General features: G+C 49.8%; 8 protein-coding genes across 8 annotated transcripts; 2 read left to right on the top strand and 6 right to left on the bottom strand.

The window, feature by feature from the left end:
• Nucleotides 1-1830: 1830 nt before the first annotated feature.
• FIESC28_07176 (uncharacterized protein) lies at nucleotides 1831-3343 on the top strand (the record flags this gene model as incomplete). Its single annotated transcript, XM_031161317.1, has 6 exons — nucleotides 1831-1943; nucleotides 2003-2673; nucleotides 2727-2769; nucleotides 2822-2898; nucleotides 2949-3122; nucleotides 3174-3343. The coding sequence occupies 6 exons, from the start codon at nucleotides 1831-1833 to the stop codon at nucleotides 3341-3343; spliced, it is 1248 nt and encodes a 415-aa protein (XP_031014575.1).
• A 298-nt stretch (nucleotides 3344-3641) lies between these two features.
• Nucleotides 3642-5337, bottom strand: FIESC28_07175 (uncharacterized protein; the record flags this gene model as incomplete). Its single annotated transcript, XM_031161316.1, has 3 exons — nucleotides 3642-4077; nucleotides 4130-4301; nucleotides 4359-5337. 3 exons carry the CDS (start codon nucleotides 5335-5337, stop codon nucleotides 3642-3644), a joined length of 1587 nt encoding a protein of 528 aa, XP_031014574.1.
• Nucleotides 5338-6614: 1277 nt separating this feature from the next.
• Nucleotides 6615-8509, bottom strand: FIESC28_07174 (uncharacterized protein; the record flags this gene model as incomplete). The annotated part of the gene is made up of 3 exons (XM_031161315.1): nucleotides 6615-6930; nucleotides 6981-8169; nucleotides 8431-8509. 3 exons carry the CDS (start codon nucleotides 8507-8509, stop codon nucleotides 6615-6617), a joined length of 1584 nt encoding a protein of 527 aa, XP_031014573.1.
• A 5664-nt stretch (nucleotides 8510-14173) lies between these two features.
• Nucleotides 14174-14886, bottom strand: FIESC28_07173 (uncharacterized protein; the record flags this gene model as incomplete). The annotated part of the gene is made up of 2 exons (XM_031161314.1): nucleotides 14174-14613; nucleotides 14673-14886. The coding sequence occupies 2 exons, from the start codon at nucleotides 14884-14886 to the stop codon at nucleotides 14174-14176; spliced, it is 654 nt and encodes a 217-aa protein (XP_031014572.1).
• A 374-nt stretch (nucleotides 14887-15260) lies between these two features.
• Nucleotides 15261-16784, bottom strand: FIESC28_07172 (uncharacterized protein; the record flags this gene model as incomplete). Its single annotated transcript, XM_031161313.1, has 4 exons — nucleotides 15261-15671; nucleotides 15726-16050; nucleotides 16098-16595; nucleotides 16663-16784. 4 exons carry the CDS (start codon nucleotides 16782-16784, stop codon nucleotides 15261-15263), a joined length of 1356 nt encoding a protein of 451 aa, XP_031014571.1.
• A 575-nt stretch (nucleotides 16785-17359) lies between these two features.
• Nucleotides 17360-18159, bottom strand: FIESC28_07171 (uncharacterized protein; the record flags this gene model as incomplete). Its single annotated transcript, XM_031161312.1, has 3 exons — nucleotides 17360-17682; nucleotides 17767-17890; nucleotides 17962-18159. The coding sequence occupies 3 exons, from the start codon at nucleotides 18157-18159 to the stop codon at nucleotides 17360-17362; spliced, it is 645 nt and encodes a 214-aa protein (XP_031014570.1).
• A 382-nt stretch (nucleotides 18160-18541) lies between these two features.
• On the top strand, nucleotides 18542-19423 carry FIESC28_07170 (uncharacterized protein; the record flags this gene model as incomplete). Its single annotated transcript, XM_031161311.1, has 5 exons — nucleotides 18542-18551; nucleotides 18612-18779; nucleotides 18833-18976; nucleotides 19028-19081; nucleotides 19134-19423. 5 exons carry the CDS (start codon nucleotides 18542-18544, stop codon nucleotides 19421-19423), a joined length of 666 nt encoding a protein of 221 aa, XP_031014569.1.
• Nucleotides 19424-19986: 563 nt separating this feature from the next.
• On the bottom strand, nucleotides 19987-23037 carry FIESC28_07169 (uncharacterized protein; the record flags this gene model as incomplete). Its single annotated transcript, XM_031161310.1, has 1 exon — nucleotides 19987-23037. One exon carries the CDS (start codon nucleotides 23035-23037, stop codon nucleotides 19987-19989), a length of 3051 nt encoding a protein of 1016 aa, XP_031014568.1.
• Between the last annotated feature and the right edge of the window lie 3726 nt (nucleotides 23038-26763).

The raw sequence follows: 26763 nt of genomic DNA, 5'->3' as shown, positions 1-26763 counted from the left end.
CTCCCCGGAGATGCAAGAAACTCATAGTCTCGAATTGACCAAATGTTGCATGTCAACCGTATGACTCGGCCCTTCCGGCCCTTGCTATGACTTTCATGTCCCTATTTTTTTTTTCTGCCTTTCTGTCCTATGCCATCACATTTGTTTCGGCTGACATATGATCATTGGTAATCTAACCATGGAAGAGCCCAGGTGGGGGATGGCTGGGTGGGTAACAGAAGAAATGTCCTCTAAGACTTAGGCTACAGAAATGAAGTAGGCTAAATGATAGCCTAAGTTGGCATAAGGTGATCAATTTATTTCGTCTCTTATGCTTTCAACGGTCAATTCTCCTTGACACCCTGCGGGACGGGTTGCGACTTACCCACGGCTCGGGTTCTGTACTGTACGGGTCGGGTATGGATGCCGGCGATATCGGACCAATCCGACCAAGACCATTGCTCGCTGAGCTCTAATATGCGTGATGGCGATAGGTTGGCTTTTGTCACTCCTGTCTGCTGGCTTTGTAAGTGATCTCGTGAGCGGAAATCTCCGCCGACAGCGCCGCGATCCCGGTCCCAGGTTTCTGGCCAGTGTTCCATGCGTTTGTGGGGATGGCTTTCTGGGGTAGGGAGTGAATGCCGGTGTCGTTCTGTGGTTGGTTGGTTTTGCTTAGCACAGTAATTGAAGCTTGTCACATTGCCGTTTGGCTGGTGACGATCTGTGTTCTGGTGTTGCGCTAGAACATTGACAGAACCTACTCCTCTAGTCAAACAGAGTCTGACATAACACCCTTGCTTGTCAGTTTTCTAATAATGGATTGCTTAGCCAGGTAGATTTGCGTCAAGTGTGCGTCTAAGATGGAGTTGCTCTATACTATCCTCTCTCTAATAGGCTGTCCGGCCACATGCATACAAGAGTGCCTTAGATATATATACGGGTGGAACAAGACTTGAATATCCTATCTTTTTGAGGCCCCGGCTGTACATGTTTCGTATTTCAAATTTATATCGCTAAGCAGAAGCTCAGTAGATGAAAACGGACACCTTCTTTCATAAGATTCTACTAATCTATGTAGGTGCTTGTGGTTGTACCGATAGAAAGAAGTGCAGGATGTGTACAGTCGGGACATTCACGAATTGCTTGATGAGATATGTTATAGTTTTGAATCGAATTTCGTTGGTATTATAACCTACCTATTTGATATTATCTTGCTTCCTGAGGGGAATCAGAGCAAGTTACCTCAAGACCGCCTGCGAGCAAAGCATGAGATCGATTTAACCAAGCAGAAGGGTGACAGAAGAATTGTCCTCTAAGGCTTAGGTTAGGTTATCAAAATAAAATAAACTAAGTGCTACTCTAAGCTGGAATAAAGTGACCAAATTATTTCGTCTCTTATATCTCCAGGGGCCAATTCTTCTGACACACTGCAGGCCAAGCCAGTATCATCACCATCATTAACACGCAATTCACGCCTTCTTTTTCTTTCTAACTGACTTCGTTCTCTCTTGCTGTCCGTTTGCACAAGGTCTGTGCTCTCTTCTGTTGCTATTTCCTCTAGGTAGTGCCTGCCGTGCCTGCACTGCAAGGAAGTGACTGCCGGCTGCTGGCAGCTGTCACCAGCCGACAGCCTTTGCTCCTTCCTTCAATGCTAAAATCGAGTGCGCACCTGCTCTCCAGGCAGTCACTCCAGGCAACAGTGATTCACTGCCCGTGTTTCCTTCTTTATATTTCCCTGCCTTTCTAACCCTCTTCTCTCCTCCTCTTCTCTTCCTCATCCTCTCCCTCTCCTCCTCTTTTCTTCATCCTTCAACCAACTTCACACTTCCATTCAAACCTAACGAACCAAACATGAGTGATTGGGGTAACGAACAAGGTGGCGGCACCGGATTTGACGGTGCTGAGAGTCACGGAGATGGCCAGCCCGGCGGTGATGACAAGTGTTTCGGTTGTGGTGAGACTGGGTAAGTGATCGATGTCGATTTCTTGAGAGCGAACACCATCTAACGTGTTAATCTCACAGCCACCGTCGTGCCGAGTGTCCCAACCCTCAGGAGATGACCTGCCGCTACTGCAAGAAGGAAGGCCACATGCGTAAGGATTGTCCTGATGCACCACCCATGGTCTGCGAGAACTGTGGCGAAGAAGGTCACTTCCGAAAGCACTGTGAGAAGCCTCGCAAGGTCAATCGTGATCACATTGCCGACGTCGGCCCCGACGTTGCCTGGCAGAAGATCAAGCAGGCGGTCGTTGAGAAAGATGTCGATGACGCCAAAGAAGCCGTCAATGAGTACATCAAGGCCATGGATGGCGACATCACCTACAAGGAGCTTCAGGAATCCCTGATCGAGCAAGGCATTGGTCTCTGGCTCGTTCCTACTGAGCGAACCCTCATCCAGGTCTTTACCAACATGGATCTTCAGGGCAACATCGACAAGAAATACACTGTTTCCTACCGCTTTGCCGAGAAGCCTGACCGCCCCCGCGAGATGGAAGGTTGGCCCAAGGATCGAGAGGAACTCCTTGAGCGCTTGAACGACGCTGGCGAGATTGTGGACCGCGGTGTTCCCCTTTGTACCAACTGCAAGGAACTCGGGCATACCTCCAAATTCTGCACCCAGGAGAAGGGAGAACGCGACGCACCCAAGATCTCTTGCTTCAACTGTGGCGCTGATGGTCACCGTGTCCGCGACTGTAAGTTAGACCCATTGACCTTCTAACTATCCAGTGGAGCTGACAGATCTCAGGTCCCGAACCTCGAGTTGACAAGAATGCTTGCAAGAACTGCGGGTTAGTATAGCATACAAATCACTTCATACATTATAGTAACTAACTGGTATAGTCAATCCGGCCATAGGGCTGCGGATTGTGAGGAGCCCCCCAACCCCGCGAATGTTGAGTGTCGCAAGTGCAATGAGGGTATGTTCGCCATGAGTATATATCTGCTGGCCAGTTTCTAATAGTCGTAGTCGGACATTTTGCCAAGGATTGCCCTCAGGGCGGCGGCCGGGCCTGCCGCAACTGCGGTCAGGAGGGGCACATTTCCAAAGAATGTGACCAACCTCGAGACATGTCTACCGTGACCTGCCGCAACTGTGAACAGCAGGGCCATTTCAGCAAGGACTGTCCTCTTCCCCGGGATTGTAAGTTATCTTTGATTCACGCTATCGGGTTCATAGCTAATTTTGCTGCAGGGAGCAAGGTCCAGTGCTCCAACTGCCAGGAGTATGGCCACACCAAGGTCCGGTGCAAGGCCCCTCCAGTTGAGGAGGCCGATGCCTTCGGTGATGGCGATGGCGGATGGGGGCCTGATGATGGGGCCGCGGTCGCTCAGACCGCTGGCGGCGACGACGATGGATGGTAAATTCGAGACATGTTTATAAGGTAGACTCATAGCCGCTCAACGCCGTACGATGTGAACTCCTACTCTCATGCAATTTTGCGAAAGAAACGAACTACACATAAACCACACATGCCCGGTAAGAACCTTTCAAAGGCATAAAACGAACCGGTAATGAAGCAAGTAAGCGTTGAGGGAGAAAAAGGCGCATCATCTTGTCTCGTCTCGTCATCATTATCATAGGCTGAAGGATAAAAGTAATGCAAAAAAGCAAAGGGTATCAAGCCAATCCGTTTCGTTCCAACTCCCAGAATGTAACCCTTCACCCGCCTCCTTCAGGCAGAATATTCCCTAGGCTCCTTAGAACCTCAATGACCGGCATATCCCTTGTTCCTGCGCTTGCCTTTTCCCTTTCCTCACGTTGTCGAAGCCGTAGAGCGCTGACGCTGAGGACCTTATCCGCTTCCTTGCCTGCAATCAGAACCCGCTGCTCGAGCTTATGGACGTTATCAGCGAGTTGGTCGACCTGGAACTCAAGCGTTGATTGAATAGTCCGTAATCGCGATTCTGTTTGTGACCGAACAGCTTCGGACGAGGCTTTCTCGTCCGCGAGGAATCCTCGAATTTTCCCTTCATCAGGATCTAGAAGATCGAAGTCGGGCAACACAATGGGCCCTGTCTCCTCTTCGGAGAAAAGAGACGGTTGTTCAGGCGGTGGTTTTCGTATTGCCTGCCACGCCTTCTTCTCCTCTTGTAGTCTATGAAAGTCAGTGTGTTGGTCCACGGTTGGTTGTCATATGTATGGCGTACCTTTTGATATTTATCTCAAGCTGGGCCATCTTCTCATCCAGTTCCAAGTTTCTGGGGTTAGGTTTTGTCACTACAGGGGCTTTGGGCGCGTCATCATCCTCTCTAGTGAACCAGTCTGAGAACTCAGATCGAGCCGCAAAGTCTTTTAACAACTGATCTTGAATGGCACGAGCTGTTCGCAGTCAGTGTTGGGGTTCACAGCGAGGAATAACCAACAAGGCCAACTTACCACCAAGAATAGCATTAGAATTCGGTGTGCCGTGCCGAGGCTTCCCTGACAATGCACGCTCACCACACCAGGTCAATAGTTGCTTCATACGTCTAGGTTCTGTCAAACCCTCGGCCTCAATATGCTTATAAAAGTCCGCCGGGTTGACCTCCCGGTGGGGTATCGCTGTTTGGCCGCCTTCGATCAATGAGCTCGCCCTTCGTCCTCGGTTACCCAAGCTGCTTCGTCGGTTGGAGTTGCCGCCCTTCTTGCGCATTTCTTTGTTTCTATTAATGATGGGTGTGTCGCTCATTGGCAGCGCAATTGTGGCAGATTGCACAGGCGGCGCTCGTTCGGGTGACTTGTCCCAGTCTGGGGGCGGTTTGGTCGATTTGGCGCGACTTCGGGATTTCTTAGATGCTCCATTGACGCGAGAAGTCGTTGCCGCTGGAGGCTGTGGTGCTGTTTCTGGCTGAGGCTCAGGTTCAGGCTCAGGTGCGGGTTCTAACGCTGGAGCTGACACTGGTTGAGCGATTTCCGTCTCCAATTTCTCTGACCGTCGCGTGCTCCTCCTCGTTGGTTGTTTCTTAGTTGCTTTGGGTGGTGGTTCATCTGGCGCGTCTACGCTCGCTTTTTGCCTGTTGCTCTTCCTTGTTGCAGGCTTCGTAGTCGCACTAGGTTCGTCCTCTGTGGGCTCTTCTTCTGGGATCGTTCCATTGGTTTTCGAGCTCTTAGCAACGCGTGACTTTGCTGCAGGACGTCCCCTCGAAGATTTCTTGACTGGCTCGGCCTTTTGTTCATGCTCTGGTTCTGGTTCCTTGTCCGTCTTGACCCTTTTGGACTTTCGCACAAATGCAAAATCATCATCATGCTCAAAATCCGTCGCCGCTGCTCGTTTTCCGCCGTCAGCGCGTCGCCCTTCCCGAATGCCTTCGCCGTCGTCATCAATCCACTTACCAGCGAGACGCTTACTCAACCGTCGCCCGTGCTCGTTGCTCATGCTAATAACTTGAAGCGGCCGCCGAGTCGTCACCAGAGTCGTCATGGGTGGCACATTCGGGACCGTTGGCGATACGATTCGAAATTCCCGGGGTCGTGATGGCGGGAAGTCGTTGGTGTAGTGGAGGTGCTGAAACTGTCGGCCAGGGTTCAAGAGGCGCGTCGCGTAGTGATGCACGTGTTTCGGGTGATTGAAATGCTGCAAAAAAAACGCTCAAAGACTATAGCAATGCAATTTACGATAGCTCGTCCGGGTTACGATTTGATCGATGAAGGATTGCGGTTCGCGACGTGGTTGTGATGGTTTAAGCGCATCGCCTTGTTTACATGAGGGATGATTTACCCATACGACACTAAGCCTGTTTTAGCGATTCCCAGCTGCCGCCCCACCTCAAAACCTCCTCTTGTTCACCAAGAGCCAGGCCCTTCAAATATCGTCAATGCCGACCCTGACGGAGTCTAAGACAAATCCTAGTAAGCCTTTTCCTCTATTAAACTAGACAGCTTCGACGTGAAAACGAATCAGTCAACTAGCACTTTATCATCAACGTTTTATGGTGGGGTTCTCTGGGTTTATTTTAACCAACATGTCATAAAGGACATTAAGTATCAATGTTTATAAACATAGTCATACAAAAAAACACAATATTCTGAGGCACTCAAGTTATCACTAATTTGTGCATATCGTATTTCATAGTGCAACTATCGTCATTCAAACCAGGTAGCTTTTTGTTGCCTGCAGCTACTTACAAAAATCGCAAAACCAATAACACCAAAGACGTTCATCTCCTAGGATCGATCCGCATGCTCAAAACGCCCCTCCAGGCACTAAAAACAGTCCGCCTGGCCAAACACCTTTTTGAAGTGCGCGTTCCGTGTGCCTTGCCAGAAAAGATACTTACGTACAAGTTAAAAAATTGTAATGGCGCCGCCTCTAGTAAGAAACGCCCAGCAAAGGCGTCCTTGCTCAACAAAAGTGTCAAGTTGACTGTAAGCAAACCCAACAAACTCTTGATTTCAGACATCGTCCCCGTCTGAATATTGCCTTTGATCAAATGTTGTACAGCCCCAACATGAAGTGAAGATATAAGCTGGCAGGCCCCGGAACGGCAAACCCTGCAACCCTGTGTATATGCGTATAATAATGTATGCCCGGAAAGGCTAATAGTCTCGTGGTTAGAGAAAAAAGGGATCGTCAAGTCCCTCTATCATGCGGCTTGGTGAAGACATATCTGTTTCCACCTTAATTTGTTGACTTGGCTGGGGCTTCATCTCGTTCTATGAGAATCGCCTCTGAACACCCTGTCCAGCCATGACTTGCTGGTTGGGCATGGGTGCTGCCATGCCATAAGGATTCATTTGGGGGTTGAAGGGCTCTACGACCTGCGACATAAATGCGCCATGGATTCCCTGTTGTTGGGTAACCGGGCAGTCCTTATGAGCAAGAAGAAGAGTCTTCAGGTTTACAACTTCCTCCCTTAGTTGGGTAATCTGTTGCGTGAGAGCATCGTTTTCCGTGCTGAACATTTCAACCTTGGTCTGAAGATTGGCCAGCCACTGCTTCTTTCTTTGACGACACTTGAGAGCCGCGACACTAATACAAATTAATACACATTCTCAAATAGCAGGATGGAGAATACATACCGGTTGCGCTCGAGGAAGTTCTTACGCTTCTCTTCATCAGTCATCTTGGACTTTGAGCCACCATCTTCGTACTTCATCTTGTCCTCGTCGTCGGACATGTCCATATCCATAGACATAGCGTTATTCGTCTTTGACTTTTTGTTGGCGGGTGCCTTAGATGGAAGTTCATCAGCCTTCCTTCGACCGTTGGTCGCAGGAGGGTTTTTCTTGCCCCGGCCTCGAGTGTTAGGACGAGCCTGCTCACTGTCGTCCGACATCATACTACCCTCGCTCATACCACGAGCAGAGCCAACGGAGCCACCGTTAATGCTTGACATTTGTGGCGAGGTGTTCATATTCTGTGGTGCAACAGGGGCAGGATGGGCGTGGCCAGGAGCACCTGATGTCACGGCAAATTGGTTCGCGTTCTGAGCACCGTTTCTACCCTGGGCCAGCATAAATAGGCCGTTTGCAGCGTCGTTATCGTGCGGGTCGAAGGGGCCCGAAGCAGGCTTAGCTTCGGACTTGGTGTTAGAAACACCGTTGGGCATTTCCTGGGGTTGAGAAGTAACAGAAGGCTGCTGAGGTGGCTGTTGGGGTTGGGGGGCTGGTTGTGCCTGGGATCGTGGGGCAGCGCCGTTCTGATCGCGTTTAGCGGCAGCGCTGATAGCAGTTCGATGGAAATCGAGCGTGCTTGGTGTCGCTCCTCCGCTGGCAAGCTGAGCAAAGAGTGCCTGGGAATTAGGACTTGGGGCAGGGAACATAGAACCACTACCACCTGGTGTTAAACCCGTCCTCAATGAGGACTCGTTAGGAGTGGGAAATCCGCCACGTAGATGATGTGTGTCGCCAAAGTAGTCGTTCGCCGGACCAGAAAGCATTGCAGGGCTTAAAGGACCAGTACGCAATGAGCCACCTCCCCAGTTGAAGGGTGTCGCGTTGCTACCGGGCAGTAATGAAGATGGTGATGTCAATGCAGCAACTGAAGGCAGCTTTGTTCCTCCTGGTGTCTCTGGAGCGCCCCCGAAGGACTGCTCAAATGGATTGGGCTCCAGACTGAGTGATCCGCCGGCCTGGACCGCGAAGTAGTCAGGAGTGTTGCCTTGTTGTTGGCCGGGTCGAGGAGGAGGCGCAAGGGGTTTGGCTTGTTCGGCATTGGCAGCCTCTGTTTTGACGGGCGGATCGGCTGCCTTCGCGTCGGTCGTGGTATCTGCAGCAAGGCGAGATGTGAGCAAGTGTTACAGACGGATTGACGCAAAAGGCATTAGGTTGACAATGACGGAGGACAAGGGACGGAGAAGTAAAGCGATGACGAAAGAGGATGAAGAAGGGGATAGGATAGGGATGTTCAAGACCGATGACGAGTATACGTCATAACAGCGGAAACGGAAAAAGTATGTAGCAGAGATGAAGTCGATATTATGCTGCAGGGAGAGGAATGGAATTGGAGTACAGGAAAGCAAGAACATACCAGGTCGAGGAGGAGAGCTGTTGGACTGCTTGGGGGACTTCGACTCACCTCCAGCAGAGGCTTCAGTTGTAGTCCCCATGATGACGATGATGTATTATATTCTGGGGCGGGCGGCAAGGTTGATAGTATTGGACTGGATTGGACGTGTGGGGTGGGTGGCAGTAAGAGCAGCAAAAGATGGAGGAAGACGAAAAAGTCAAATGAGGTCAGAGGCGAGGAAGAAACAGAAAAGCAGCGCGGCAGCCGTCTGCGACTCTTACTACAGGACGGGACGGTTTAAGAGATAGACCGGGGGCGAAGACTGTTTTTCGACAAGTCAACAGCGCGAACAGCGCACAGCATACGCTCCGAAACCTCTCCGGCCAAAAGAATGCGCCCTAAGCCTTGATGCTTGAGCGCGCGGATATGAAATTGCTTGAGATTCGAGACAGTCGAAGCAGATGTGGTCAAGAGGCGCGCGTCTCTCAGACAGTTAAGAGACAGACTAAGCGAAAGATGGGTTGAGAATTAGGGGATATCGAAAGACAGGCACAAACGCGAAAAAAGACGTTTGCAGTGGAGTTGAGGCTCGTGCCTATCGAAAAGTAAAAAGGATATGATAGCCTCAGATAGACATTCGCGCTGTGTCTCGAATATCGACAAAGCGGGCGTTGCTTTGCTTGCGGGATTGCGTCGATGGACGAGGATTGTGAAAGGATTAGATTGAGAAAAGACGTCAGAGATGACGTTGTGGGCAGCGAGAGAAAAAGTAGGCGCAGAAAAAAAAGGCGACGGCGGCTGGGCTCTGGCTCCTGAAAGTAGTCAAAGCCTGGGGGGGCGAAAATAAAGGAAAGGACTGCCCGAACTGAGGGGACGCTAAACCGGCTGACAAAACCCACTGCACCTGCCTGATGGTCTGTCCACACCCCGGCTGAGCACTGTGTGTACTGTATTCTGGATTGCATCGTTCGATCCTTACCCTCCAAAAAAGGTCCGGGGAACCAACCAGACACCTCAAGTCGGAGCAAATCACTTTAGTTGACTTACAAGGAGGCTAGGGGGACAGCGTTTCACTGATCAAGAACCCGGCATAAGGAAACAGAAGGGCCATAGAAATGCACCAGAAGCAGAGTCGATCGTGATTCTTGAACAGCATCTCACGAATCGGTGATTACGGGTTACGTTCCGCCGAGCACTCACCGTGCCGTGCTCAAATGACTGCATGATACCTTCTCAAGTACATACTATACAGCAAACCGCAATTGCGATTGAGTCTACGTTGCTGGCTTAAAGTTAACAAGAAACAATCTCCGAACAGCAACTGCCCCAGGTCGCAATTACCTTTAACAGTTGGACCCAGTTATCAGGAATCTTTGAAATGAGATATCGAAAGCTTGACACTGTGCGGATACATCAAGTTTTCATGGCTCCACACCCCATTTGCAGCAGGAGCCATCGAAGGGTGTGGGTCATTGCACCGGAGCGGTACCGTCATTCCCACTCATCAAAGCCAATTGGCTTGCTTCACGTCGCGATGACGCAAGGAGATGCCTTGTTCGAGCTCATCCATCCTCACAACAACACCAATTCCTTCACCACCCTCGTTCAATCTTGGAAAACGTTGATGCTGGGTCCGGCCACTTCTCAGCCTGGTCGTGGATCGCACCGTTTTCTCAGTTCAGTTCCCTGATTAATCCCGACTATTCCAATTGTTTCAGTCGTGATCCAGATCCAGATTGCTACTCTATCAACTAGCTGTCACTAACAAGCTCATAGCTCATGCAATCAATGCTTAAGTGCTGGTGCAAAAGCTCCGTGCTGCTGGAACTCTATGGTTGAGGCTGGGGGGGTCAAGTTCCCCGCCTCTTTTTTTGACATCTATTCCAGTACCAATATCAATCACGGTCACAATTTGTATTGCCCTCTCTATTCTTTGCTGATGAATGTGCCTCCCAGTAACTTCATTCTGTACCAATCCGGTACTGTACACGCAGGCGAGCTCACGGTCCTTCTCGGTACCCATGGATTTATAATTCGAGGCGTTGTTGTTGAGGGATCGTCGGTTGCAACACCCCCCTGAACTCTTTAGCACTGCACACACATGCTCACATTTGTTTGGTAGGGAGCAAAAAAAAAAACGGGCTGTTTTCGACGTCCTCTTGCTGCTTGCTGCTCTGCTGCTGCAAGCCCCTTTCGCTACTAATACAGTTTTGACCGACTCTCTGGCCCATGCCTGCCTCGGCCAGTGTCATGTCCAGACATTGAGTGAGTCGGGGGTCTCAACGGGAGCTTTTCTCCATTCTTCCAGTCTTGAATCTTGATGACCCCTTTGTTAGTGGCGATCTGGCGAAAAACCTCCACCCTCTTCCCTTCATCGATTTGATACTGGCTCATAACTGGATAAGTTCTCGTTTTTACAAATCGAGGCTTTACGCTAACAATCACCCCCTGGACCGCATCCTTCATTCAGCCTGTGCTTTTACGAGCAGTTGCATGTGTTCACGCACGAGTGTGCTTTACCCCGTGATCATACTGGGTTTCAAATATCTATTGATACTTTATCAATCACAATCTTAATCTCTGGTGGCGTCTGTGGTACTTAGAGATCCATGTTTAGATTTAACAGGTGGCTCTTTTGTCACTTGCGTGGAGAAGAACAAGAATGCGAGTATCAACTCGACCAAAGAGAAGCCAGAAGCAAGACAAGATTGGTAATCTTAGGAAACTTGGTCCATCCAGTACGGAGTAAGCACAGTGTCACCTCGGATGTACAGATACGCTCGAGGACAGACACTGTGTCAATACTCGATAACGTTGAAGCACAAATGACTTGCTCATGACGTCAGCCATTGTTGACATGAGGAATCTCTGTCCATGTTGTTGCTGTCCTCTCATCGCGGTTCAAGAAAACGAGAGACACTGTTCCACCCTTTTCAGCAACTGTCTTAGTGCTGCTGGAGATGTTCGAAGCATTGAAAAAGCGTATCGAATATAAATACTATAAACAGATTTACATCAATGGCATTTATTGCTTTATCGTTTCACAATACTAAAGTGTGCACATTTCTTGATGTCGTTTTTACTTCGTATTTTTCATCTATCTGAAATAGCGTGCATAGATGAGCGTCTATGCTACCGTATACTGCGGCACAACTTACAAGGCACAAGATGGTTGCTTCCTTGATCTCCGTTTCGAACTCACAGTCCAGTTTCGCTCTTCCATCCCCGGATCAGACCCAGGTTGGCTGGCTAGGCTAGCTTGGGCCACCGTTCCGTTCAAGCCGTGCCTTGTCTTGCATTTCCAAGCTTTTCCATCATCTCAGAAGCACCAAGCTCCCATCATCTCCACGAACTAAACTGGCTGGCGCCGATGCAGATGTCCAGGGGACGGGCGGGATTGCAGTAGTGTATCCATACGCTTTGTTTCTTTAGCCAATCTAGCCTGCGGTAGAGGCTCAACAAAACACACAGACTCGGTATGGCATCGTTCTCATGGCATGAGCAATTAGGATCCTCTCATGGCATCCATGTCGTGAATTGCTTCCCCCCCGCAAGCACCAGGAACAAGACCCGCTAGGTCTTGGATTATGACGCAGATTCCACCAGCACAGACAGACTCACCTAGACAGTCAATTAATCTAAACCAAACTGACAGTTCTGGAAACTTGGAAACTTAAAGTCGAAGCCAAGTTTGATATCACGAGATGGGTCCAAGACTCTGGACTGAGCTGGGCTGAGGCCCCGTCTTGTCCTTATCCCCGCTTCAATCCAAATCTTGCTCGGTTCGTGTTAGAAACAATCTTGAAGCATGTAGCAGAGCAGAGCAGAACAGAGCAGAGCCGCTTCACCAAACTCTAATGCCCCATGTCATTTACATGACGTTTAAGTGGACTCGGCCGAGCGACATGCTGCTGTCTCCCATTCCAGCGATGCAACACCGCATCCCCTTTACAGTACCCCCTTTGCAACCATAATAGAATAGGCCATTCTTTGGTATCACGAGCATCTGGTCTAATGCTTCCTAGTTACGGTGGTTGGCCCAAAATACCCGCAACGCAGTCCGCTCGCTGGCGCGTCGGTCCGTCTAGGTGGCATCCAGTATCCGCCTTCGAAGTCATTCCGTCTCACAAAGAGATCGGTTGTTGAATGGTAATCGAGATCTAGGATGACACCTGATCGAGATTCGGTGTACAACCCCGTCTCGGACTTGAGAAGTGATGGTGGTGTATGTACAGTGAGTGTATCTGGGTGCGCCAAGCCTTAAACGGCTTTGCATGCTGGCCTCGTGTTGATATACGTCCATATAGAGTAATTTTGCTGTGATTCTGACGCATTGTAATCTTCATAGTCTCCATGGGGAAATCGGTAGTTGGGTGGTTTTAATCCGGCTCTGATTGTCTAATTGTTTAGCTTGACCCAGAGCTGCGGGACATGGTGATCATTTCGGATATATGAGATGTTACACTTGAGCATGCGGTTACCCTAGACTATTGATGTTGAGAATCGTTGAGTGGTACTTGACAAATGGTTAGTTGAGATGGAATTTGCAGAATCTTCCGGATGAGTTGTGTTCGTGGCCTCATCAATATAGCATGTGCATCTTCTAATGAGATGTGTTCCCTCATCTCATTAGCATCACAGACCTGGGAAAGCTGTATACGGGATGGCAAGAGTCAGTCCGCTTGTCACTCAACCAAATACTCATAGTCAAGATAAAATCGAGGATGTCCTTACACTCCAATGGACTGTACCGAGAAATTCTATGTAACATCTTATTTGACACAGTTATACATTCTCACGATAGTCAGCTTAATAGGGCTGAAAAGCGTATTGTGTTTATTCTCGTCTTATTTCCCTGCATAGATCAACATTCGATTCGTCACTCACAATCACCGCTTTGAAACTGTAACTCAACAACAAAGGTCGGGCAGTGCTGACTTAAACGTCGCTGAGATAATCCTGCACCTCGTTCGATGCTTACAACAGACCACGAACTTCAATCAGGTACAATGACTACCAAGGGGTTGCACGTAGAGCGACACAGATCCATGCTGCGCGAAGTCCGTCTGCCACTGAGTTGCCGAGGATCCTGAGCAGTGCCAAATCGTCCTTTCTCAACAAACCCTGCGATAAACAAAGCAATACTCCTCATATCGTTATCGATATCTATAGAATAAGCGCGACGCTCGGTCTCTCTTCAAGATACCCTCCTCCCGGTCACTAATGTAGTTTTCAAGAACCGTATCACTGGAGCATCAGGGAACGATATTACAGCCACGCAACATCTCTCTTTTCTTGAGTAAGGGTTATGCTTCTCGGCAAACTAAATTACTGCCCAGATAGATTCTCCGTTAAACCGTTCATTCGATGGTACAAGACTCTTCCCGATATCCACAATGCAGTGTTAATGCCCTTTGCGATTTCATTAGTTCGGCTGCTTCTCTCGCCGTCCAGGTGTATCAGTTACCCTTGCAGACCTCCCTCGACCTGAGGCGTATAGGGCAGTGCGGAAGGGGTCATGTATGGTTTTTGTTGTCAGCATGCAAGAGATAAGTAGATCGGGAACAACGAGTTGAGCTTAAACTCATCTTATATTTTGGGTGATTACCCCACGCATCTTACAATGCTATGCATGCTCTATCTTGAGATTTAAAATTCCAGGCCCTATGGCCGTGATGATACATGATGTTTGACGTATAGTACAATGACTTCGTGATATTTTATAACATAATTCTCGGCATCTGCTTCTTCCAACAATCGGCGCCTAGTTCTTAACCTCGGGAGGCTCAAGAGGGGGCATGAAGCCCATACCACCGCCCTCACCACCGTCGACGCTGCGACTTCGCACGTGAGCCCTCAACTTCTCGAGGATCTCGCTGTCCCTCCAACGCGCGGGCACAGGCCTGTAAGCTGGCTTGAAGTTACCTACGGTCTGCGCCCACTCTCCCGAAGGAGGCTGGCGAGTGACCTGGTCGGACTGTGGCTTGGCGTCGATGTTGTTGGTGGATGGCGAGTCGGAGGACGAAGGGTTTGTGGAAGAAAGCTCCTCCTTCTGCGTGGCCCAGTAGTAAATGTCCCAGTCGTTCTCGTCAAGGATGCGGTCGTACTGATCGAGCAGCTCGGGGGACAGTGTGGGCAGGTGAGCGGCCGCGAAGGTAGAGAGGAGAAGATCGGACTCAAGAGTTCCACGCTTTCGGGACTGGTCTATTCCGGTATGTGTTAGCAAGGGTTTCTATCGTGGTTGATGCTGGATTAATACGCACAGACGAGACGTGCTCGCTTGGTAGCGTCGTCCTCGCCGACTCGACGCAGAGGCTCGACTCTGAACTTGGCACCCTGAAGTTCGCCAACCTCGAACTCTTGCGAAGAGACGTTATCGGATCGTAGCGAGACTGTTGTGGAGAGGGGTCGAACGGACATTGAGACAATGCGGCGAGCGGCGGCTGGGCGCAGCGAGCGCGAAACGAAAGAGGCCATGTCGGTTGTGTCTAGACTGTAATTGCGTGGTGTTTTAGAATGTTCAAGATTGTAGTTGTATTCGTGGTAGCTGCCAGAGTTTTAATTGGTAGAATAGTGGCAATAGCGCCGGTCGTTGACGTTGAGATTCCGAAGACTTGAGAGCCGAGGCCGAATAATATAATTTCGATGTCGGAACGGGTGGGTCCGGGGAAGCATCTCACAGGCAGGGTTCGGCAGATGACTTACACTTGAACAGCAGCATTATCGAAATGGTTCAATATTGTATCACAAGAGAGATTGAGCTTGTACAAGCAAAACGACTCCTTTTTTATTCATAAACATTGTTTTATATCCTTCTCATACAGAGGATTTCATCTTCGTTGCCTCCATGTTTAAGCCGATTTCTCAGCAGTACGGTCGGGCAACTCGGTCTTTTTCTCTTCAGGCTTCTTCTCGGCCTTCTCCTTCTTCTTGTCCTCCTTGGGCTTGGGGTTTGGGTTTCCACCCCACTGTAGTCTCCTGGGCTTCATGTATGACTCAAGAACCTCGTCTGTGACAGCAGCTCTTCGCTCCTGGAAGCTCTGGACAACAGGCTGAAGAGCTTCGATTGCCATCTTCTTCAGCTCTCCGGTGAGAAGAGATCCGCTCTTGTAGTCATCGTAGACCTTCTGGAGCTTCTCATCATCATCCTCGAAGTAGGTGAGGTAGATGTAAGCAACATCGACATCAGGGTTTCCTCCCTTCTCGCGGTGCTCCTCAAGAGTCTCACGGCCGCCACTGAAAGCGAACTTGTTGATCTTGTTCTGAGAGAATCTCTGTTAGTATTTGCCCCCCGTATGAAATAATTGCATGCGCACCTTAATTTGCTTAGCAGTATCGGTCATGAAAATGGCCGAGTTGGGGTTTGAGGATGACATCTTGCCACCAGCGCCCTGCAGGGCAGTGAGGAACTTGGAGTGAATCAAAGCTGGCTTGGGTGAAGGGTTCTTCATGCGGTGGGCGTTGTCTCGGACGAGTCTGAAGTAAGGATCCTGGTCAATACCCATGGGAATCAGGCACTGGATCTTGCCAAGCGCCTTTGTTCGGGTGGTAGCAGGCTCATCAGACCAGATCTCGGGGTAGGATGTCGCAAAAGCAGCAACACACTGGACTGAAGGGAAGAAAATCTTGCCGACGTTGGTGCTGTATTCGATTAGTATCTTTGCGAAGACTTCGATAATTTGACCCACCTCTCGTTGAAGCCAAACGCTCCACGGACCTGGTTGAAAGTAACCAGCTTAGAGAACTCCCAGGCGTTCATGAGGAAATGACCACTTAGGTACTGGAGGTCACTGTAGAGGAAGGTCTTCTTTTGGTCAAAGCCAAGCGCAATGATATCCCGAGCGTTCTCCATAGCGTAGTTCAGAGTCTCTTCAAAGGTCAATGTGTCCTTGAACAACGCCTTCTCGTCGTCCGTCAACATGAAAACCAGAGGCACGTCAAAGACATCCTGCAGCCACTTTGTAAACTCTAGAGGAATTGTGTGTCCAAGGTGAAGACTGCCAGTGCTGGGACCACGACCGGTGTAGAGGAAGAAGGGCTCGCCGTGTTCGTACTTGGTGAGGATCTTGTCGAAGTCGCGATGACTGAAGAAGAGGCCGCGTCGGAGCCAGCGATGGGGCTTCTTGCCTGTCACTTGCTCGAATCGCTCGAGAAGCGCATGGTCGATCTTTGAGGTCTTCCACTTCCTTGAATCATCCTGTCAGCTCCAAAATTCAACCTTGGTATAAATTGGTTTTTGGGTGTGGCGCTCACGAGCAAATGGCATCGTAATCAATAGCAGCAACCTCGCCATTCTCGCCTTGAGCTCCTTCAACGGACCAGGGGTTAATGTCCTGGTCCTGAACAGCAGTCTTGGGAGGGTTAAGGTCCGCCATTATTTCAATTCGATCTTGGTGGTTGAACTTGAAGTGGCCTTTGTTCTGTCGAGGTATCGCGGGGTCTTTCTTCTAAGAGCCCAGCTGGTGGGTATGGAGGGGCAGCGTGGGCTTCAGCACCTTCCCAAGTTGAGTCACGGAATGAGTGACAGCGCACCAATCAGAGCGAACCATTCAGCCACAATTGCTATTCAAGCACACGCCACATTAAGGACTGGCCGAGGCCTATTATCCCATGAATATCATGATCGCGTGGACTTTAAGATGTCAACGAATAGCGTTGATATGTATAGACGTTAAATTATTTCTCTTTCATGACTTTTGTAACACTCAGCTCTTCAAAACAGACCCTAGATCTGGCAAGAACTAAGCCTTGCTTCCAGTTCCAATCATATACCTGCCACTGATTCCAACGCCAGCATGTCCGGAATCTTGGACCACTTATATAGTTGGACTTTATAGAGACTAAGGACTGCACGGCGACGAGACCTCTTCATGACCTCTAGTAAAACATCCGACTCTTTTATGATACCAACGAGCTCCACTGTAGATAACACGCATGCAAAAACACTCTTTTAGATAAGATGCTTGGATCGGAAGTAGGCTCGGAGGTACATGATCTGCCAAGCCCAGAGGCCGATGAGGAGCCAAGTGGTAGCGATACCGAACCACTTAACCCGGTTGTTGGTGCTCTCGTTGGTATCTCGGAGCTTCTGCTCTCGGGCGCGAAGATATTCCATCTCGGTAACAAGCTCGCTGGTGATCTCCTCGATACGGCGGAGCTCAGCCTCGACAGGCTTGAGCTTCTCGGTGGCCTGGATAGCGGACCAATCCTTGGCGTCGGCGCCAATGTCGATATCGAGCTCAATGTGACGGGTGGGGCTGTTGAGTCGCTGGGCTAAAGAATTGTCAGTATGTCGATAATACAACATGGGCTAAGCATGTTGCGGCGTCACATGCTCAGATTGGGATGGCGACGTACATCCAGAAGGAACGTTCTCAAAGCAGACATCGAAAGCAGCGTCGGCGTGAGAAGTAAAGACGGTCCTTGACTCTCCAACAACATCTCTGGGGCGACCGTACTCGTTGCCAACGGCATCGCGAATCTGCAATCATGCATGTTAGACTCTAACTTTTCCTAACCAGACCAATCCGTCTTCAGTTCGGCGCAACATACGTAGAGGTTCACGACCATGCCATCGCCCTTGTGGCCATCGACGGTCGCTGTCACCACGACGAGGGTGTCCTTTCCGACAAAGTTGCGAACACAGCGCTCCTTAGATCCTGCGATAAGGTCGAATTTGAGAGCGCTAACGGAGCTGACAAGCAGCAAAACGCTGCAGAAGTACTGCAGCAATGATTTTTGGAGAGCCATTGTCGTGGTCAAACGCTGTATAGTCGAAAATTCGGTCTTCCTCTCCCAGTGTTAAATCGTATCGAGGATGGTAGGTTGGTGAGGAAAGGCTACGTAGGATATACAGTTAGTTAGACAAGGGGCTTGCACTGGACTCTAAACTGAAAGGTGTCCCAGTCGAAGCTGTGACCCACAAACGGGAAAGAGGGAGTTCCCCTAGGCTAGCTTTGTAACCAATCACATCGGGCCTTGGCCCTGGCCTTGTCGTTGCCATCACGTGTGGGGCAGCCTTGTCAACTCCAAGTTGTTTTCGCGCCTCAACTTTACATTGATAGCATACGATATAAAACATTGGTAGCCATCTTGACAATCCCCAAACCATCGATCGCGCTTTGTCCTCAAGATGCCCAAGTGTACGTTCGAATCTTCCCACCTACTCAACATTTGAGGACTCCCGCTAACTTCTGTCACAGTCTTCTGTAAGCTCCCCAGTACGCGCGAATCGACAAAGACCCCTCCAACTGACTTCTTATCACCAGGCGATTATTGCGATGTCTACCTTACGCACGACTCCATGAGTGTGCGCAAGGCCCACAACAGCGGTCGAAACCATTTACGAAATGTAGTCGACTACTACCAACGTGCGCTTTCCCTCCAACCCGCGATGCGACTCTGCGACTAACAACATCGATAGAAATCGGTCACGAAAAGGCCCAGTCGGTTATTGATTCGATTACTTCTTCTTATGCTGCCGAGGGCCAAGCCCACGCGAATCCCATGCTTCCTCAGAATCAACCTGGCCAAGGTTTCCACCCACCTCCCTTCGGCTTCCCAGGTGGTAAGTACCAAGATATCATGATATGAGGAATAGAAGACTAACATGCGCTAGGTGTCCCTCCTCCATTCCCTGGAATGCCAGGCGCACCTCCCGGACAATTTCCTCGTAAGTGCTCCTAACGATCCTACCAATTGAGAACAATCCTAACTCTAGACAGCTCCTCCTGGCGGTGGTCGAGGCATGCCTCCTATGCCTCCATTCCCTGGACCCAACGGCATGCCCATTCCTCCTAATGGCCTTCCGTTCCCTCCTCCTGGTGGCTTCCCTTTCCCTCCTCCAGGTGCCCCCGGAGCTCCTGGCGCTCCTGGCGCCGCAGGTGGTGCTCCCCCTCCGTTTCCTGGGATGCCCGGCATGCCCCCGCCTGGTCAAGGGTTCCCTCCCGGTGGTATTCCCCCACCTGGATTTGCTCCTCCCGGCGCCGGACCTCCTGGACATGAGAAGCGATAGGCCTCTCTTTGGCGATTAAGGACGCGTTTTGGGCTGATTTCACCCATAGCATTGTTGGCGAATTAGGCGTTAAGGCAAGCTTTGGGAAAATGGGACGTATCCCAACTTGGGATACCGTTAGGTTAGACACTAGGAACATTTATACACTTCTTACAGACAGTTAAGATCTTGACTAAACCAAATTTCACATTCCTTAAATGCAAATAGTCTCAGTAGTCAGTCGCTTCCTGTATGCTGTCTTGTCAGATACAAGCAAATTGATTGAAATATATATATATATATATATATATAGATGTATTAGTTATCGTACATAAACAGTCACCACCGCCATGTAGCAAAGCGCAGGTGTCCTCCAAATGTCATTTCATGTAGACCATTTCGTAGCAAAGTTCAGATAGCAAACCGTAAGCATAACCGTTTTCATAATCCCCCATCATTCGTAAAGCGTGAGTCATCTCAGTCGTGAGTTTTGTCTTTGTATCTTCTGTAATAGCAATAATCGTCTTCTTGTTTTTCTCCTCTTGCCCATCCCGAGAAGAACTCCTTTCGTCTTTAGAAGGCACTTAATAACTTGTCGTGCTTTCGTGCGATTGGTAGTGGTCGCGCGCTGTGCTCGATCGAATCACATCTCCTACCCCGTCACGAACCTCCTTTGGTCCGCTAATTTTCTTGCGAAGCTCTTGTGAACGTTTTTCACGTCTTTTCTCGCTGTACTTTCGGGGAAGATTCTGCAGCTCCTCCAGCCTACTTCCCAGGGAAAGGCGTCTCTTTTCCTTACTGGCTCGCCTCTGGACACTGTTGGCGCGCCAAAACGATCTCTTGATCTCACCATCCGCAGAATGTGGTCTCTCATCGTCATTGTAGCTTCGTCGTAAGGAGTCGAAGCTTGAGCGGTGCCTCATGACCCGAAGGTTTCCGCTTGGAGTACGTCCAATAGTACGACGCTCAGTGGCCGGCCAGTCGTAACTGGTATAATACGAACCCTCGCGAGATGGGAGGACAGCAAACGTGCGCTTCATTCTAGAGCTGAAGCTCCTCTGTGGTCCTTTGGGTCGATTGTCCACCGGGGGGTATCGATAGATCTCGTCAGCCGGTTCAGCCGGCCAATGAATATCACAATCATCATCACAGTCTCCGTCGCATTCATCCAACTCATCACTGGACCACTGCGGGCGCCAAAAAGGATGCAGCTTGTCTTCCTCCACAGGACTATCGTCGGGACTAGGATATTCAGGTTCACGTTCCATAGTCGGCATGCCTCTGATCCGACCAGTACGTGAAAGAGATAGAGTTCGAGAAAGAAAGCTTGATGGTCTTCGCGTTGAAGAGGAATAATCCACCGAGTGACGTCGTGTACGGTTGAAAGCACGGCGAACCATCGAAGGTCGGCGGGATGGTTTCTCGTTCATTGCCTCAAAATAATTGCCCATAAACGCCATCTTCTCGTGCGCAGGAGTCGTCCCTGACGGTGTCGCAGGTATGAAATTAATAACCGGCGCGTGGCTCGGTGGCTCAGGGGGAGCTCGGGGATTTCGGAGAGGGGAGTCAACATCGGCAAGAGAACGGGTAGGTTGGGGAGGTGTGGTAGGAATCTCTTCCGAGGAGTCTGTCGGTAGTGGAATGTCCAGGATTTCCTCTGCCTCAGTCTGACTCTGATCTGCAGACTCCGAGGGCTTTGTGGAATGGTCAACCATCAGCAGAGATGAATTCTGGTGAGGATACATTTGCACAGCGAGAGCTTCCGTGATCACTGGGTTTGTCCCATTCGTATCAACAGATGCCACAGAAAAGGGCGTATTTTGCGAGCCATATCCTTTGATATTCAAGCCATCATCATGATGTTCCGAACTCGACCGTCGGCGACTATGAGAAGGGCTTGAAAGCGTCTGCGTCGTCGGGCCATTCTCTGAAAATCGGATCTCGGGCACTTTCTGGGAATCCTTCTTCTTGTTGAGATACTCCTGCAGAGCATTATGAAGCTTCATGCTCTCGGCTGTCAAAGAACTGGCCCTTGAGCCGTTGCGGCTGGTAGGAGCAGAGAGGGAAGATGAGCGAGCTGGAACGATAGGTGGATAGTCCATGGTTCTCTCATCAGAGCTTTCAGACAAAGAGTACGAACGACCTCGGTTTGGGCGTCGAACGATAGGGGGTTCACCTCTTGTAGATGGAGTATCGTTCAGTGTAGGGCTGACACTGGTCGCAGTACGGCTTGACCGTCGGCTTGAATGAGACCTCAACGATGGTTCTCTCGATTTAGTTTTATGAGACGAAAGCCGATCGGGCACAACAACGACTGGTATACCACCCGCTTTCCAGACCTCGCGTCGAGCTCTGCTACTGGACATAGAATTGACCGTCATGTTAGAAGACTGACTTTCAGATTTTGGGGCACTTGGTCGTGTTCTAGCTCGTGCGTCGTTTTGTGATCTCTCCGATTTTAGAGAGTCTGTCGTTGTCACAGATGAAGCGTTTGTAGGTTCTCGCAAAATGGTTTGTTTCCGCACATGCCGCAGAGTCCTCTGTCTCTTTGGAGTTGGATCCAGAAGATATGCCTCTACAACAGTTGAGACGGTGGATTTGTTTGAGATCACAGACATTCTGCGTGGGTCGGAACTTCCGACAGTGCTCGATGTAGTCGATGAAGGAATTTCTCGAGCTGAAGGGCCCTTCATAGAAAGAGCTTCGGTCCTCTGGTGCAGAGGCAGGCCCCGCACAGCTTTGTTAGTCTGTGTCGATGTGACCGTGTTCGGCTCTACGACCTTTGCCCGTGCGGGACTTGATCGCATCATATCCAGTGGTTCGGGGCGCTTCTTGACAGTAACCATTCTTTGTAGATTATGGTCCCATTCCTGCTCTACCTCACTCACGGAGCCCCAGTCGCTATCGTTGTGACCCCAATCCCCTCCTAGCGATCTGGAAACACTGCTTCCCTCTGATGGAGGTGCAAAGTTTGCCAAATTGAAACCCAATGTGTCGGGTTTGCGACCACGTGCACTTGTGTCGGAAACGTGACGAACATTCGATCGCGAGTTCTTGTTATTTGCAGACTTACCCTCGTCCTCGGACGATATAGGATCCTCTCGAGCAGTTGTAAAGGAGCCAGATTGGGATTCCCCAACGGTAGTATTTGAACCAGCACGATCACTGACAACAGGTCTCAATAGTTGTGGACGGCTTGTAGAATGATGGGGTGGCGTCACATCAGGTGTAGGGGGACTCTTCTGGTTAGGAGGCGTCGAAGGTGAACGTAGATGGGATGGCTGGGGAGTCCGTAACGCAATATCGGTTGCGGCGGGGCTGCTGGTCTTGCCAGAAGAGTTATCAGAAGGCTGGCGCGAATGTCTCGGTGGAGTTGGTGGCAGATCCGGGCCGCTACTTATCCTCCGTGACTGATGTTTAAGAGTTCGTGGACTTGATGGCTGCTTGCCATTACCAGGACGAGATGCATCAATGACCAGATCTTGTCTAGTCAAAGGGCTTGCTATTCGTGTAGGTAATTCAGATGCTCTTTCGGAGCGAGGTCGCGGTAGAACTTTGTGCCTTTTGAATTGCAAATGACCAGTCGGGCTGGCCTCGAATGGTGCTTTAGAGGGATAATCGGCAGACGGTGCCATCATGACTGGCGATGAGATGGAGTGTGCACTCGAGAGCATGACTTTGGTTGATTAAAATATCTTTAAAACTTTTGCTTCGCGACAACAATGTTGGGACGGTTTGATGTTGGCATGCTGGCAGTTATCGGACGGGAAGCAGGGTTTTGGAACAGTTGCGGAACACAGCATGAACAGGTTAGACGGTAGTCCGAGACATGCAAGTAGGCGACGCGCTTGAAGGCTGATGGCAGATCTCAATGAGAAAGCGACAGTTGGACGCGGCTACGGACGTGAACCGGCACGCCGAACACAATCGCAAACTTGGCTTTAAAGAGTTGCGTCGAATGTCGAGCGCGACAATCGAAAGCGCATGCTGAGATAAAACAATCCGATTTATAATCGCGTCAAGATTGGTATATGAAGGATGAGATTTACGTTGGTTATCGACTGACTACTATATGGTCAGAGCAACAAAGGGCGAAGAGTGTAGCATGGAACGAAGATGTGGAAATGAGGTGAGGTAAGATGGCGGGAGAGGGAAAGAGACGTCTCGAGAGACTCGAGGAATAGAGACCAGTAAAGATGGATGACGGGGAGTGGAGGAACCCAGCCAGTCTATGGAAGCCCAGAAGAAGCAAGTGCCATCAAGGGTCAAAAGAAGAGTGGAGGGGGGCCGCGCTAAAGGAGGCAAGTTTCCAGCAGCCCTCAGTGGACTTGGAGACTTGTTTCAGTGGTCCCCAGTGTGCATCTCACGAGCTGCAGTGGCCCAGCGGCCCGGGCCAACTGACGAGCTCCTTCCCTACCAGCGAGGTCGAGTCACCCAGTGCAGGAGCGACTCGTCGAGTCCTGGTGCACATACCCAGTTTGGATTGGAGCAATGATGCAGGCCCAAGTCAATCTAGGCCACCAACTTTAACACTGTCATTCCTTTTTCTCTGCGTGCTACATCTAGATTTCCTAGTCCACACTGCCGAGTCACTGGGTTGCCCACTTACATGCACCTGGGTTGGGATGCGATGCAATGGGGGACGAATGCCATCGCCGAACTGCCGTGGCACAAAGGCCAAGCGAGTCCTACGAGGGACAAGTGAGCAAGCGATTACTGGGACGGTCCGAAGGGCGCTTCCCATGTGCGCAAGGGACATAAAGTTTCTTTGACGGTTCAGTAGCTTGGCAGCTAGAACAGTTGAGTTCTACCACTTTGAGCATTCTATTGGGCAGAGCTAACGTCTCAGCTAAGGCTAGAACTCGAGTTGTTTCCTCATAATGTGAGACAGTGCGATGGGGAGAGGTATCCATTGTTTGTGTGCGAAAAGAAGGGAGCGTCGTCACTTCAACTTGGTGGATACAATATGCAGCAGGAGGCCAGACTCGTTGGGGGTGACCAACCCTGGCAATTGCTGGTATTTCTCTTATTCAACATCCATTGCCGAGCGATTGTGAAATAAAATAAAAACGCAAGGGTCATAGCCTGCCTCTGGGTACAGACAGAAGAAACAAACTGCCCCGCCCGGAATCGATGCGCGGCGATGATGCAAGACGGTAGTACCAATAGCAGTTGTCAAGTTTCGATGGCTGGCTGAATACACCACTGCATACAGCGACGCACATCACACGATTTCTCGCAGTATAGCTCCAGTACCAATGTCCTCTTTGTTTATGCTTTACGCCTTTTTAACTGACAGTCAGCCTTCATCACTAAGGTCTTTGTCCTTGGCTCTTCTATTCAGCCATACTTCTCTGAGACAATCAAAATCGCAGCTCTCGAATGTCGACTGCGGCGCTTCGCAACACCACCAAGTTTTTTATGTCTCGGGGACGAATCCGCTGCGTCGGAGGCGTAACCCTACCGACTTTAGAGCGAGGCCACTAGATCTAAAAAAGAATAAATGGCAACCTTGGGCTTCTGCAAGCCAGCATAAGTGGTTTCTTGGGCAGCCAGTCACCTCTCAAAGCGCCTCTCCAACTCAAATTCACTTACAGCCCTGACGTCCCTCTTTTCTCCTGCCATTGCATGCTCGCAAATCGAATCAGAATCCTTTGCTGCAAGTTGTGCAAAGCGGAGAGAATACCAGCCTTTCTCTTTTTGTGCATTGTGCCTTATCGGAGCCGAGATAGGCAGGTGAATCGACTGATCCTGTCAACTTGATTGCAGCTCATGGATTGTCAAAGGTCAGGTCACCTCATGCCGGCTTGTATTCTTCCTACTCTTGCTTGATGTCAATTCGTGACCGAGCCGCGATGAGGAAGATCATTTTGAGAACGATGCAACAGGTCTGAGACAAGACTGTAGGTGATGGCCTCACACGTCTCAGATTCAGCCCTGCAGGCGGACGGTTAGCATGCTGATTAGTGTACCATCTCAAGCTTGTATTCTGGGTGTCATCACAAGGACAATCAGTTCCTGGCTACTTGGAAATCCCTGAGTCCCTGCATTTTGTAACAATGTAAGTAGTGTTCCTGGGCGCCGTCGGCTAGCAGAGCCGTGGTAGTTGCAAATTCTTTGCATAGTTCATTCAACAAAAAAGCTGAACTCACAATAGTTTGCCTATGTCGTTTTCAACTAACGCTACGGTATCTCAACATCACTTACGTTGCCCATATTGTAGGTTTCCTAGTCTGAGTACCGACGTCATAACCCATGTAAGCTCTTTATCGGGTGACAGAAAGACTGTCATACAACTTTTGAAGCGACAGAATAAGAGACACAGTAGAGGCTCTAACCTACCAGGAAGTATCATAACTATTTTGTTCGGTGTTCTCTCCACTGTCGAATTTTCTGATACCCTCTGGACTGCTTACCCTATAGTTTTGTCATTATGTCCTCCGTCAGTTTGTGCAGGTTCATCAAGGGTTATAGAATCATGTTGGATGGTGGTCAAGACCCATTCCTGATAGCTATAATATGTATACTCAGTTAGAGGTGTACGTCTATATTGCCTTTTGGAATTGTGATGCGTAGTATTTTTGCCAGTTGGGCGAGGGCATCGTCGATCCATCGTCGAGTCAAGTGCCGATACACAACAACGTAATAGTGATATACGGCTACATGACTGATGAATGACAGATAAAGGAAACAACCAAAGAGTTGAGGTTGCGTCAAGCAGAGTAACATTGTTTATCAGATAGGAATATGAACTACGTCTTTTCATACGGATCAAATGCCCATCGAAATATCAGATCAACAATCTGTAAACAGAAGGACAGAGAGAGCAGCAGAGCAGCTAGATTCGTAGATGATACTGATGAGATATGAGTGGATCAGCAGTGGCAGCAGGCGCTTCTTCTTGCACAATGCCATGGATGCGACGTATTTGGGACCTATCTAAGATGGGAACTCAGCTCTAGCCGTTCTTTGCCTTCCTGCTTTGCGACTCACATGTCACGTGCCAGGACAACGATATTCATTTGTCAACAATTCTTCAGCGTGACAATTCTGCTGTTGTCTGAACAATGGCGATTTCTGAATTTCCTTGATGCAAACCAACGCTTTGCCCGAACGAACATCCCCCTTGCTTCCGCCCCTCATGTTATCCGCTATTTCGAAGGCTCGAGCGTTACGGCAACATGCCGAGCCGGGTTGCTCGAGCTGATAATACCCACAAGTGGTGCAGTTTAAACACAAATCGAACAGGGGCGGCTTGATAAGCTTATGGTGCAGACAGGATGAACATGCAGAGTTGTCCGACCATCACCCAAGTCCCTGCACTGCTAGTGGTGATGGAAGAAAAAAAAAAAAAAAGCTTG

This window comes from Fusarium coffeatum (assembly GCF_003316985.1).
Source record: "Fusarium coffeatum strain FIESC_28 chromosome Unknown BRIP53273_contig_158, whole genome shotgun sequence".
NCBI lineage: Eukaryota > Fungi > Ascomycota > Sordariomycetes > Hypocreales > Nectriaceae > Fusarium > Fusarium coffeatum.
The sequence above is the reverse complement of the archived record's forward strand: the minus strand, read 5'-3'. Positions and strand labels throughout refer to the sequence as shown.